Source organism: Geotrypetes seraphini, chromosome 5, assembly GCF_902459505.1.
Source record: "Geotrypetes seraphini chromosome 5, aGeoSer1.1, whole genome shotgun sequence".
In the NCBI taxonomy this organism is placed as follows: Eukaryota; Metazoa; Chordata; class Amphibia; order Gymnophiona; family Dermophiidae; genus Geotrypetes; species Geotrypetes seraphini.
Genome location: NC_047088.1, coordinates 41,799,856 through 41,813,153, shown reverse-complemented (window position 1 = coordinate 41,813,153; position 13,298 = coordinate 41,799,856). Strand labels below are relative to the sequence as shown.

At 45.3% G+C, this 13,298-nt stretch overlaps 1 protein-coding gene across 1 annotated transcript in view; it reads left to right on the top strand.

Annotated features, from left to right (window-relative positions):
* Positions 1 to 13,298, top strand: part of ADGRG4 (adhesion G protein-coupled receptor G4) — a 109,274-nt gene that overhangs the window by 72,369 nt on the left and 23,607 nt on the right. Inside the window, exons 16-17 of the mRNA XM_033946863.1 lie at positions 2,032 to 2,300; positions 8,572 to 8,659. Coding sequence (XP_033802754.1) covers positions 2,032 to 2,300; positions 8,572 to 8,659 — 357 coding nt within the window. The remainder of the gene's footprint in view (positions 1 to 2,031; positions 2,301 to 8,571; positions 8,660 to 13,298) is intronic.

Below are 13,298 nucleotides of genomic sequence, written 5' to 3'. Positions count from 1 at the left end.
AAGCTTCTTTCTAGGATCAGCAGAGATTTTGACTACACTTCCCTTGCGAATCCCTTGGCAATGTCTTCCATACCAGCGGGAATCCTGTGGTTTCCGCAGGATTCCCACAAATCCCATTCCCATGTATCTCTCTAATCAAGGCTAGAGGGGCATTAATGGCAACACCAGGAGTTGAGAAATAGGGCCGGTGCCAGGCAGACGTCTACGGTCTGGGACCCAAAATTGGCAGGGAGAGACAGAGATTAAGTGTGCCAGTGTTAAATCATGAAGAAGTAGATCCCGTGCAGAGTGCCAGATTCAAATCTGGCTACCTTGTTGGGCAGACTGAATGGACTGTGCAGGCCTTTATCTGCTGACATGAACTATGTTACTATGTTCAGTAGCATAATTCAGATAATGGTGCTGAAAATCACTGACTGGCACCAGTCAACAACACCCATCCGAGCAGCAGATGATGCAATTTTGATAAGTGCTTTTGAATCTCAGGCCCTTAGATTCTGTAAAATTGCATGTTTATAGGGAGCTGAATACAGAGCTGTCTTCTGAACTGATGGTGTGTCATTCAAAGTGCACTTGAGTACCAGAGAAGCAAGCACTATACCTCCCTCAAGCATGCCTTTGAACCTCAGGTCCAAATGAGACATTAGCCCAAGAGTTACATGTGACCTAAAGCAGCTGTAAATGCCCTGAAAAAATTTTGGGGATATATTTCTTTGCCATTTTTAAAATATGGAATACACATAGGGCAATTCTCAATTTAGGTGCTACAATGGGGTGCACTGAGCACTAGTCCTATAACAGCATCTGGGCATGCCTAAAGCCATTCTAAAATGCTAGCGTAAAGCTGCTTTTGCGTGCTGAACTTTAGGTGCAGCACTCACGCCAGGTCAGTGGCTGGTTTAAGTGGATGCTGGTTTTAAGAAAGGTTTGGACAAATTCCTGGAGGAAAAATCCATAGTCTGTTATTAAGAAAGACATGGGGGAAGCCACTGCTTGCCCTGGATTGGTAGCATGGAATATTGCTACTCCTTGGGTTTTGGCCAGGTACTAGTGAACTGGATTGGCCACCGTGAGAACGGGCTACTGGGCTTGATGGAGCATTGGTCTGAATCAATAAGGCTATTCTTATGTTCATGTGCCATGCTTTGCGCATAACTGATAGTATTCAATAAGCAGTGCATGTGGCATGTCGACACATCCATGTCCTGCCCATGTTTCACCCATGCATATATCCCTTTGTAGTTATTCACTACCTCATAGAATAGCACATACTCTCAATTGTGCATCGGACCCTATATGGGGCACTTCAAGTTGTAAAAGACATGGCTGAGGGGAGATATGATTGAAGTCTACAAAATCCTGAGTGGAGTAGAACGGGTGCAAGAGGTTCGATTTTTCGCTCCGTCAAAAATTACAAAGGCTAGGGGACTCTCAATGAAGTTACAGGGAAATACTTTTAAAACCAATAGGAGGAAATATTTTTTTCACCCAGAGAATAGGTAAGCTCTGGAACACGTTGCCAGAGATTGTGGTAAAAACGGATAGCGTAACTGGTTTTAAGAAAGGTTTGGACAAATTCCTGGAAGAAAAGTCCATAGTCTGTTATTAAGACGTGGGGGAAGCCTCTGCTTGCCCTGGATCGGTGGCATGGAATGTTGCTGCTCTTTGGGTTTTGGCCAGGTGCTGGTGTCCTGGATTGGCCGCCGTGAGAGCGGGCTACTGGGTTTGATGGACCATTAGTCTGACCCAGTATGGCTATCCTTATGTTCTTATGACCAATGCGTAGGCACCCTGCTAGCAATTATATGCTACCATTCTAAACGTTCATTCATGCAGCATGTGGTAAACATAAGCAGGTAGGTTTTAGAATTGCCCTTCATCATGCATAAGTAGCTCCTGCTCTAAAATCTTTAGATATATGCGCAATTTTTACATACTCATATGAATCTGCATTATGCATATGCAACTGGTGCAAGTCTTCTAACATCGAATTCCCTCTGTTACTTAACCATCTTGTGACTTTTCTTGCAGCCAACTTCGCAGAGACTATCCTTCAAAGATACTGATGAATCTGAGCATGGCGTTGCTAATGTTAAATTTGGTGTTTCTACTTGATACCTGGCTGTCATCGTTGCAAAATGATGCCTTGTGCCTCTCCATAGCTCTTCTTCTCCATTATTTTTTGCTGGCCTCTTTTACCTGGATGGGGTTGGAAGCTGTTCACATGTATTTTGCACTTGTCAAAGTCTTCAATGTGTATATCTCTAAATATATGCTGAAATTTTGTTTTATTGGTTGGGGTAAGTAAGCGATCTATTTCTCCTGGTGACTGCATACCAAACATACGAGTATAGGACACACCCATTCATAATCATTTAATTGATATAGTATATATAAAATATTTAAGCAATAGAATGCTACTGATCGGATACAGATAGATAATTGTATACTAGTATTTTAGCCTGTTACATTCGTTACAGTAACGGGTGCTAGAATAGCCCCACCTATACCCTGATCCTGACTTTGACCCCACCCATGCCCCGCCTCTATCATGCCCGGACCCTGCCTCCCACTGATCCCAGTCCCACCACCTCACCTTTCACCATTTCCTTTGTACCCTTTTGGCCCTCCTGACAGGGTCTTTACTTACCCGAGGCGGCAGCAGCAGTCCTGACATACCAACCTTTCCTCCCTCAGTGCCCCAAAGCAGCAGTGGTCCTACCATTTCCATCGTTAGCTTATACCTGTTCTGGGAAGACCTTACGTTAAGCATTGTATTTAGATGTGTAGGTCCATAACTGTAAGAGAACATTTAAAAAGAGGAAGTAATTAGATCTCGCTAGGTATTTGTGACCTGCATTGGCTGTTGTTGGAAGCAGGACACTGAACTTAATGGGCCTTCAGTCTGTCCTGGTATGGCAATTATCCAATCTAATCTAATTGGATATTTTTGAGTCGCGCTATGACTAAATAGGTTCAAGGCGACTTACAACGTTTTGAGTTACAGAATGAATCTACTACTTTATAGTAGTTTGAGGAGGTCAGAATTATGAATAGGATAATAGAGAAGAGAACGGAGGTTCTTTGATTGTACTGGTATAGCATTTGAGTAGAAGGTGAGACTTGGTGACATTAATTATTTTGAGTTAGTTGTCTACGGTGTGTATGCTTTCAAAGAAGAGTGAACATAAGAACATAAGCAGTGCCTCCGCTGGGTCAGACCAGAGGTCCATCGTGCCCAGCAGTCCGCACACGCGGTGGCCCAACAGGTCCAGGACCTGGACTGTAATCCTCTATTTATATCCCTCTATCCCCTTTTCCAACAGGAAATTGTCCAATCCTTTCTTGAACCCCAGTACCGTTCTCTGCCCTATTACGTCCTCTGGAAGCGCATTCCAGGTGTCCACCACACGTTGGGTAAAGAAGAACTTCCTAGCATTCGTTCTGAATCTGTCCCCTTTCAACTTTTCCGAGTGCCCTCTTGTTCTTTTATTATTCGAAAGTTTGAAGAATCTGTCCCTCTCCACTCTCTCTATGCCCTTCATGATCTTGTAAGTCTCTATCATATCCCCTCTAAGTCTCCTCTTCTCCAGGGAAAAGAGTCCCAGTTTTTCTAACCTCTCAGCGTATGAAAGGTTTTCTATCCCTTTTATTAGACGTGTCGCTCTTCTCTGAACCCTCTCGAGTAACGCCATATCTTTCTTAAGGTACGGCGACCAATATTGGACGCAGTACTCCAGATGAGGACGCACCATCGCCCGATATAACGGCAGGATAACTTCTTTTGTTCTGGTTGTAATACCCTTCTTGATTATGCCTAGCATTCTATTCGCCTTCTTAGCGGCCGCTACGCACTGTGCCGTCGGCTTTATTGTCATGTCCACCATTACCCCCAAGTCCCTTTCTTGGGTACTCTCCTTCAATAATATCCCTCCCATCGTATAGCTGCACCTTGGGTTTCTGCTACCCACATGTAGTACTTTACATTTCTCAACGTTGAACTTCATCTGCCATCTCGTCGCCCATTCCCCTAGTTTGTTCAAGTCTCTTTGCAATTCTTCGCAGTCCTCTTTAGTCCGAGCTCCACTAAATAGTTTTGTGTCGTCCGCAAATTTTATTATCTCACACTAAGTATCGAACAGATGGGTTTTCAGTTTTCTTCGGAAGATGATGTGACAAGGTTCAGTTCTGGTCTTTTCTGTAAGGCCATTCCAAGTTTTGACTCCTAGGAAGGTAAGCATGGAGTGAAAAACTCGTTCATAGTGAAGCTCTTTAGTGGATGAGAGATTTAGAAGCATCCGGTTGAGGGTTTTGCGGGAAGTAGACCATGCTATTGAGAAGTTGGTGTTGGTGTTTTTCATTTTTTTGGGAATCTCTTATAGAATGTTTCCGCCCTGATGTCAGTTGTGTGGTTGTTCCTGGTCTTGGTGCCAAGATATGTGAAAAGCAAGTCAAATACACGTTTGTATTTAACCCCTTTGGGAGACAAGTGGAATGGTAAATGACCTGGTGTGTGAGACATACATCACGTATCTAGGAGGAAACATTCAAATATCTAATTTGGTTCAATAAAAGTGCTAGAAGTAGCATTTTCTGTGGAATGAAAAACTGAGGGGGCAAGGGATCATTATATGAGGCCGGGTGAAGAGAAACTAACAGAAAATAAAAATGATCATTAGGAAAAGGGCGGTGGACACTTGAATTATTTTTCAAGCAGAGATGGAAGGGGTCAAGTCTGTGGCAGAATTCAAGCACGTTTGAGACAACACAAAGGGCTCTTAGCGGCAGAACAAGGAAGGAAGGCTGCGTGAAGTCTATGGCAGCACAATTGTGTGCCACACATTAAAGGGCAACTCGAATGAATGAAGTGATACTCAATTGCTGACATCTTCTCTGTTTTTTCATCCATTTGTGTCTAGTAGATAAGGCAAAAGCTAAACTCATTGAATCATGCAATTTTAAGTGTTGAACCCACTTTACAATGTATATTCAACGATGTTACCTCCGAATGCTGTACAACTAAATTATAGAGTCATCAGCAGCGTTCAGATTGCTTTGATACTGGTTAATGCTTCAGCAGATACATGCACTTAGCCTGTCTAAGACCATGTGATGTTTATACAGCAAAGTGCATTAGGAAAGAATCTGATTTAGGAAGGTGACAGCAATTTCCCAAACCTAAATTACATTTCCTAATATATACAGCAATTGAGGAAACCATGATAATTCCACAGGTTCCTTTGGGTGTTTTGTTTTGTTTTTTCTTTACAACTTAATTTAAGGAGAACGCTTGTTCTCAGAATTAAAGGAAACATTTAGTTCCTCTTGAGACAGTTCACATCTGACTGGACAATATGGTGGTAATTTTATAAAGCAGGTTTTAAGCATGGAAAATGGCTATTATAGAATTGTTGGGGTTATATATGAGGATAAGGATATTCTAATCTGTACATAGGCATTCCTGAAGGTACTTAGAGATCACGTGTATAGTATATAAAATATGTGCTGTATAGGGGCCTTTTGTAAAACTATGCATTGGCCCAACCTATCTGTCTCACCAATTCGAATTCCCAGGCACCACTAATACACGCAGTACCTACTTGTTCGCTTTTCCATCCCTAAAGGGCTGCACCTACACGAGATACCTCGACAGAACACTATCATTCCAAGCAGGCAAATGGAACAAATATTTAATCAACTTCATCTCAAACGCACTTTCGTACCAAACGTTTAGAAAGTCAATAAAAGCCTATCTCTATGACAAATTTCTCTGACCCCACCTCAACCTGATGTACTTTCAATACACTTCCAGATAAACCTGACTAAACTTAACAAGCCAATGTAAATGCTAAAGTTCGCTGTAATGTCGCTGTCTGTATACAGTCTCTTCCCTTATAAACCTCTTAGAACTGTTTGTGATATGGCGGTATATAAAAAATAAAGTTATTATTATTATGTATATGCGCCTACAGCATCGTGCTTGTGTGTGTGTGTGTATATATAAATGTTTCCAAGAGCAAAGTCTGTGGCAGAGTTGTGTTGTATGCAGGTAACAGTCCACAAAACTACTATTCTCCACTTAAACTCAAAAAAGACATACAAGCCAAGCTACCACCCTAGACGAAAGAAAAAGCCTCAGGATACAGGTGAGCATAAACAAGCACTACCATCCACATTATCAGCATAAAAAAATCTTTTGTTTAAATGGTGAGCACCAAGGCAACAATAAAAAGATGGAATTTTTGAAAAAACTACTTCAGACTAAAGCTAAACTTTAGACCCTATGTTTAGAAGCCAACATTTCACAGTAATACAACCATTTCCTCAAGGCATATCAGACTTCCACATTTGCTGAACAGATCTATGAAATAACAGATTTCTCAGTATCTAAACAAAACAAAAAACAACCCACACTGTATTGTTCAGATAAACAACAATAATTTAATATTATACTCACTGTGACATGGTTTTCACCTTTCCTCTGTGCTCTATACTGAACATGTCGCCTCAACATCTTATGTTATACCTCCACCAATCAGAACTCAGTCTGTTGTAATAGAACGGTGAGGTTAACCAATCAAAAACAAGTCAAGGTCCAATCGTGGCAAATTTGAGTTCTCTTACTGATGAAGCAGCTGGTGAAAAGCTAATAAAAATAAAACCACTCCGTGTTAGAATTCAGACCTTTAGGGCCAACTGTGTCTAGCTCATAGATCCAGGTCTGTTCTCTCTGCTGTATTTTATAACATACACATGTACACTCAAAGTATACTCACACGTGTACTCCAGCTTCAGAGCAGGTGTAAATTTGTGGGTGGACATTTACAAGCCATTGGGGCTGGTACAAAGAGCTTGTTTTATAAACTAGGGATACAAAGGATACTTTCTTGGAGTTTTCACATAGACATCCTGAGAAAAAATTACCCTTTTAAGGAGTAATTTTATAACAGGGCACCTGCATTAAATGTAAGGAACATGCTCATTTTTTATTGTTACTTTATCTACAAGGCCAAATTTAAGATTAGAGTGCCCTTAGGCCAGTGGTCTCAAACTCGTGGCCTGGGAACCACATGCGGTCTGGCAGGTACTATTTTGAGGCCCTCAGTATATTTATCATAATCACAAAAGTAAAATAAAACAGTTTATTTAGCTATAAATGACAATATTATTATTAAGACTTAGCCAAAAGGAAATATTTATAAACTATAATGAGTTTTACCTCATGCAAAATTGTCATTTCCTTAATAAGACATTAACTATTTTTTCTGAGGCCCTCCAAGTACCTACAAATCCAAAATGTGGCCCTGCAAAGAGTTTGAAACCACTACCATAGGCAGAGGATCAGTAGGGAGATCTCTCTGTAGGGATTAGAGAGTGCCCAAGCCCTAGTTTGGGGGCACTTTTAGAATTTGGTGGTCTAGGCATGTGCCTTTGTTGGCTATGTCTAAGCCCAAGCCCCGGGTATATGCATGCATAAGTTGCCATTATGAATTAGATTCCTAGAATATTCCTTTTTGTTGCAAAAATGGCTTCCGCACAACATTATAGCTGCTCAAAGACAAGGGTAATTTCTGACACATACTGGGGTAGGCCTAGGCTCCCTGAAACAAAAGTGAGTAGGAAAGCACCTGCTCTGGTGCTATTTTTATAAAGACATATAAAATGGCATTTTAGAAAGGACATCCAACTCAGAATATGGACATCCAACTCAGCTTGGTACGTTACATATGGTTGTCCATTTCTCATGTATTTTTATAACAGGCTCTGCTGAAATACAGTCTGTGTTCTAAAATGCATCAGAAATGGACGTCCATGTGCTGGCTACATCCAACAAGGACATCCATTTTACAAATTGAAATGTCCAAAAATATGAACGGGGCAAAACGACAGACAAGGGGATCTTTGTGGCAGCATAGAAACATTCATCTTATAAACTGACCCCAAAAAACATCCATGTGGAGACAGTGGAGTAAGGGGGTGGCCCAGGTTCATAATCCAGTTTAGCTGTTTGTGATTTTTTTTTGTTTTTAATGATGAGCTCTCCAGGGATAGAAAAATACCTTCTGTACTTGACTGTGCAAAGAACCAAGTCTAAATAACAGCATCAGTCTTTTTGGACATAGGAGCCAGTTCTGTGGGTGCGTTGGGTGCTCGAGTACCTCCAGTATTGGACAAACAGCCATTTTCTGTGCCTAAAACATGATTTAAAGCTTGTTTGTACTTCAGAATTGATCGAATTTGTGCTCTATCCCTATTATAACAAGGATGATTAACGATGTTGTCTCGCAATGTCTATGTTATATGTGATAATCAGAGGGAAATAAGATTCTATGTATGTCATATGGAAACCGCATAGTTGTATGCGGTATATAAATTTTTAAATAAATAAATAAAACTGTTTTCTAAAAGATTTCTGAAGCACAAAAATATTGACACCCAATCTTTTTTGGTACCCAAATCAGGGTACAGAATCTCTCATTTACAGCTGCACTTAAGGCCTTACATAATGAAATCTCTTACCAATGTATTTATTTTCATAATGCCTTTTCTCTGTCTTTTTTTTCATATTAGGAGTACCAGCAATTATAGTTGTTATTGTAGTTAGTATAAAACGAGATTTCTACGGCAGTGCATTGAACCCATCATCTGATATTCCATTGTGAGTACAATATCAATTTTTTTTTCATCCATGCACTAAAGAATAATGGGGTAGAAAACTAATGGTCATAAGGAAATATTGTCTACAACAGGGGTCTCAAAGTCCCTCCTTGAGGGCCGCAATCCAGTCGGGTTTTCAGGATTTCCCCAATGAATATGCATGCAATCTATGTGCATGCACTGCTTTCAATGCATATTAGAAACATAGAAACATAGAAAGGTGACGGCAGAAAAGGGCCACAGCCCATCAAGTCTGCCCACTCTACTGACCCACCCCATTAAGTCTGAGTGCTGATGACTTAGTTCCTTAGCTCGACCCTCGTAGGGATCCCACGTGGATATCCCATCTATTTTTAAAGTCGAGCACGTTGGCGGCCTTGACCACCTGCATCGGAAGTTTGTTCCAATGATCCACCACCCTTTCCGTGAAGAAGTACTTCCTGGCGTCACCACTAAATTTCCCTCCTCTGAGTTTAAGCGGGTGCCCCCTTGTGACCGAGGGTCCCATGGGAAAGAATATGTCATTTTCTATCTCGACACGACCTGTGACGTATTTAAATGTCTCAATCATGTCACCCCTTTCCCTGCGCTCCTCTAGAGTATAGAGCTGCAATTTGCCCAGTCTTTCTTCGTATGAGAGACCCTTGAGTCCGGAGACCATTCTAGTGGCCATACGCTGGACCGACTCGGCTCGAAGCACATCTTTACGGTAATGCGGCCTCCAGAATTGCACACAGTATTCCAGATGAGGTCTCACCAATGATCTGTAAAGTGGCATGATGACTTCAGGTTTGCGGCTGACGAAGCTTCTCTTGATACATCCCATCATTTGCCTTGCCTTGGATGAGGCCTTCTCTACCTGTTTGGCAGCCTTCATGTCTGCACTGATGATAACTCCCAAGTCCCGTTCTTCTGAAGTCCTAGCTAGTGCTTCTCCATTCAAGGTGTATGTTCTGCATGGATTTCTACTGCCAAGATGCATGACCTTACACTTCTTAGCGTTGAAGCCCAGCTGCCATGTCGAGGACCAGTTTTCTAACGTGATCAGATCTTGCGTCATACTATCCACGAGATTGCTTTCACTTACTATATTACACAGTTTGGCGTCGTCAGCGAACAGTGTTACTTTACCCTGAAGCCCCCGGGTCAAGTCCCCTATGAATATGTTGAAAAGGGATGGTCCCAGGACTGATCCCTGCGGCACTCCGCTAGTCACCTCCGATGTCTCAGAGAGGGTGCCGTTGACCACCACTCTCTGAAGTCTTCCACTCAGCCAATCAGTGACCCATGCAGTTAGTTTCTCACCCAACCCCATCGATTTCATCTTGTTTAATAATCTGCGGTGCGGGACACTGTCAAAAGCTTTACTGGAGATCACGTGACGCCATGCTGCGGGACAGACGCTAGTCTGTGTCTCTCCCGCGGCCCTCCGCAGATTCCCCTCCCCCTTCGGGCACTCTTCGGATGTTGAGGCGCCGGCCCGGACCCTCCGATACCTCCCCTCCTCCGGACGCGGTGGGCGAGTTTCGGGCCGATTTCGTCGGGGCGTGTAGCCGAAATCGGCCCGCAAAGCAACGGACCGCGGTAAGCAGGGGGAGGTCAAGATGGCGGCGCTGCCGTGCCCTGGAACAGCTAGGGAATCCTGTCTGCGACTGGCTGTAAGGCAGCATGTCCGTCCCTGAACCGAGGGGAACGACTGAATGAAACCAAATGACTTCCGTTAAGTGCTGCAGCACAATGCACGGCTGATGCTGAAAGCATTAAAAAATTAAAATAAGTCACTGCACACCAGCATGAGCCCAATAATCCAGTCCAGCTTATGCAGCTGTTAGAACTCTGGCAATAACAAGCTCCACGAACACATCCAGCTTTACTGAAACGAAAATACCAGGAGCCACGTGGAGAGGGGTGCTGCACTGGGGTTGGACTCGCTGGTAAGGATTTCTCTGCACTGCTGAGAGAGATCGTGCTTGGTCACTGAGAGCTAGGATCACAGACTTTAATCACCTATCCATTGAGCAGTCTTGGATCCGTGAAGTTGTGCAGCGAGGCGGACGTTAGTTTGTGTCTCTCTCTCCCGCGGCCCTACGCAGCTTCCCCTCCCCTTTTGGGCATTCTACGGCTCTTGAGCCTTTGGACCGGACCCTCCGATATCTCCCCCCCTCCGGACTCTGTGAGTGAGTCTCGGGCCGCTTCTGCGGTGGTATGTCGCTGAAGTCGGCCCGCAGAGAAAAGGACCGCGGCAAGCAAGGGGAACTCAAGATGGCGGCGCCGCCGAGTCCTGGCGCAGTTACGGGGGGTCCGGCTTGGATAGCTGAAATCACGGCCGGAGTTACGGCGGCGATGGAGCTCGTGTTGGAACAAAAGCTCCTGCCGTTGGATCACAAGCTGGCGGTGGTCCAGGCGTCGCTGGATGCTATGGGCCAGGAGACGGCGGCGTTCCGACAGCGGGTGAGCGATGTGGAGGATAGCCTGCAGCACGTGGAGGATGTCCAGACAACCCAGCAGCGCCTTATTTCTGCTCTCGAGGATCGTATTGAGGACCTGGAAAATAGATCACGCCGGTCCAATTTGCGTTTTATCGGATTTCCAGAGGCTGTGGCGGAGCGGGACTTGAGAGGCACGCTGGAAGCTTGGTTAGCTGCCTCTGTTACCTTTCCTGCGGATCTCGGCCCGCTTCGTATCGAGAGGGCGCATCGCCTGGGTCTCAGTTCAGCTCATCAGGCCCGGCCACGGGTGGTAATAGCAAAGATCTTGAACTATGCTCACAAACAGTCTATTCTTCAGGCGGCTCGGGGCGAGCGCGTTCTCACCTATCAAAACGGCAGGGTGCTCTGTTTTCAGGACTATTCTACGAAAGTGGCTCAGCAACGGCGGGCATTTGCTCCGGTGTGCTCTACGCTGGCGGCTCGCCATGTTCGCTTCGCCCTCCTCTACCCGGCGAGGTTGAGGGTCCATCACAATGGCACTACTCAGTTTTGTTCTACCGTAGCGGAGGCGCAGAGCATGTTGGATGCGTGGAATGTGGACCTGCCTTCTACTAGTGCCGCTGGTGTGATCTCCTCTACTGCTGGTCCGGCTTGATGGCTGCTGGTCTTCAGAGACGCTCTTTCTTCTGGAATTGGTGCAACTCTAGTCTTCTTCTTGGATCTTTGTCAGGTCCTTAGATGGCCCTGTGCGGCTATGCCTTTGATGGTGGCGTCGCTCGGATTTTGTGCTTCCAGATGCCACGGTGTCCCTGGACTATTGCTGGATTTCTCTCTTCGGAGCTCCTCATTCACCTGGCTCGACTATAACTTGGGACTCCTTCTTGGATTTGGCTGGGACCTTGGTTGGACTTCGGTCTTTGACTGGGGCGCTGCTCAGCTTCTGTGCTTTTGACTTTCAGCGGTCTTCAGGCCCTTGGATGTGTGGGGCTTTCTTGTTTATTACGGGTGGCCGGGGCCTCTCTCTACCCCTGCGCGGCCTAGGCTGTGTTGGGAGGACGGTGGCCTGGATTCCTGTTTTGGAGCGGGTGTTGTTGAGCTTGTTGATTGGGGTGAGGGGCGTGCATGGGGACGAGTGGTTGGCGGCGTGTCTGATGCGATGGGTGCGGAGGGGGGGAGGAGAGTTTGAGTGGGGGTTTTGGGGTTCCTGTTGAGTATGAGTTTTGGGGTTCTTGGTTTTCATTCTCAAGGGATATTAGGGGGTGGATAGGGCTGGGATTAGGTTCCTTTGGGTCGGGGGCCCTTCCTGGGACACTGAGGCATTATATGAGGCTGTCTTGAAATTGGGAGATGGGTTCTAATTCTGCAAGGTTGCTCTTGGGGGTTTGTCCAGTTCTCTTCGCTATTTTGGGGGGGGTTTCTGTGGAGGGGGCGTCTGTAGTGATTGGGTTCCTGTGGGGACCAGAAGGGTTGGGGTGGATGGGATGGGAGGAGTTTAGTGGGGTAGGATTGGTCTGGTTGGGTTTGGGGGTTGGGTTGGGGTGGGTGGTGGGTGGGGGTGGGTTGGTGTTGGGGGGGAGGGGAGGGTGGGGTGGGGAGGGTTGTTGTTCTTGTTACATGGTGACCGCAGGCACTGGCTTCCGCAGGACTGTGGCCTTAGGAGGGGGGCTTGCTGGGACGCCTCTTCCTAGGCTTTTGAATTTTTTGATTCCTTGTTGGGTATTTTTGTTTCATTTTTATGTCCCTTAAGTTATTATCTTGGAATGTGGGGGGCATTCATTCCCCAATAAAGCGACAGAAGGTGCTTCGACAGCTGCGGAGGAGCCGGGCGGACGTGGCCTTTTTGCAGGAGACGCATTTGACAGCTGCGGAGCATGCCAAATTGCGAACCTGGTGGGTGGGGGATGTCCTGGATTCCCCGGCGTTGGGTAAGAGGGCTGGAGTGGCTATTTTGGTGGGTAAACATCTTCATTTGGAGGTACTGACTGTCCTTAGGGACCCGGAGGGTAGGTATGTGATAGCCTCGGTTAGTTTGAACTCTAAACCTTACATTCTCTGCAACCTTTATGCTCCCAATAGCCCGGGCGTGGGTTTTTTTCATCATTTAGCAGATCTTTTGTCGGTCTATGGAGATGTTCCTCTGTTGGTGGGGGGGGATTTCAATGAGGTGGCGGATCCTCTTTGGGATAGATCGTCGGGGGTGGGGAGGGAATC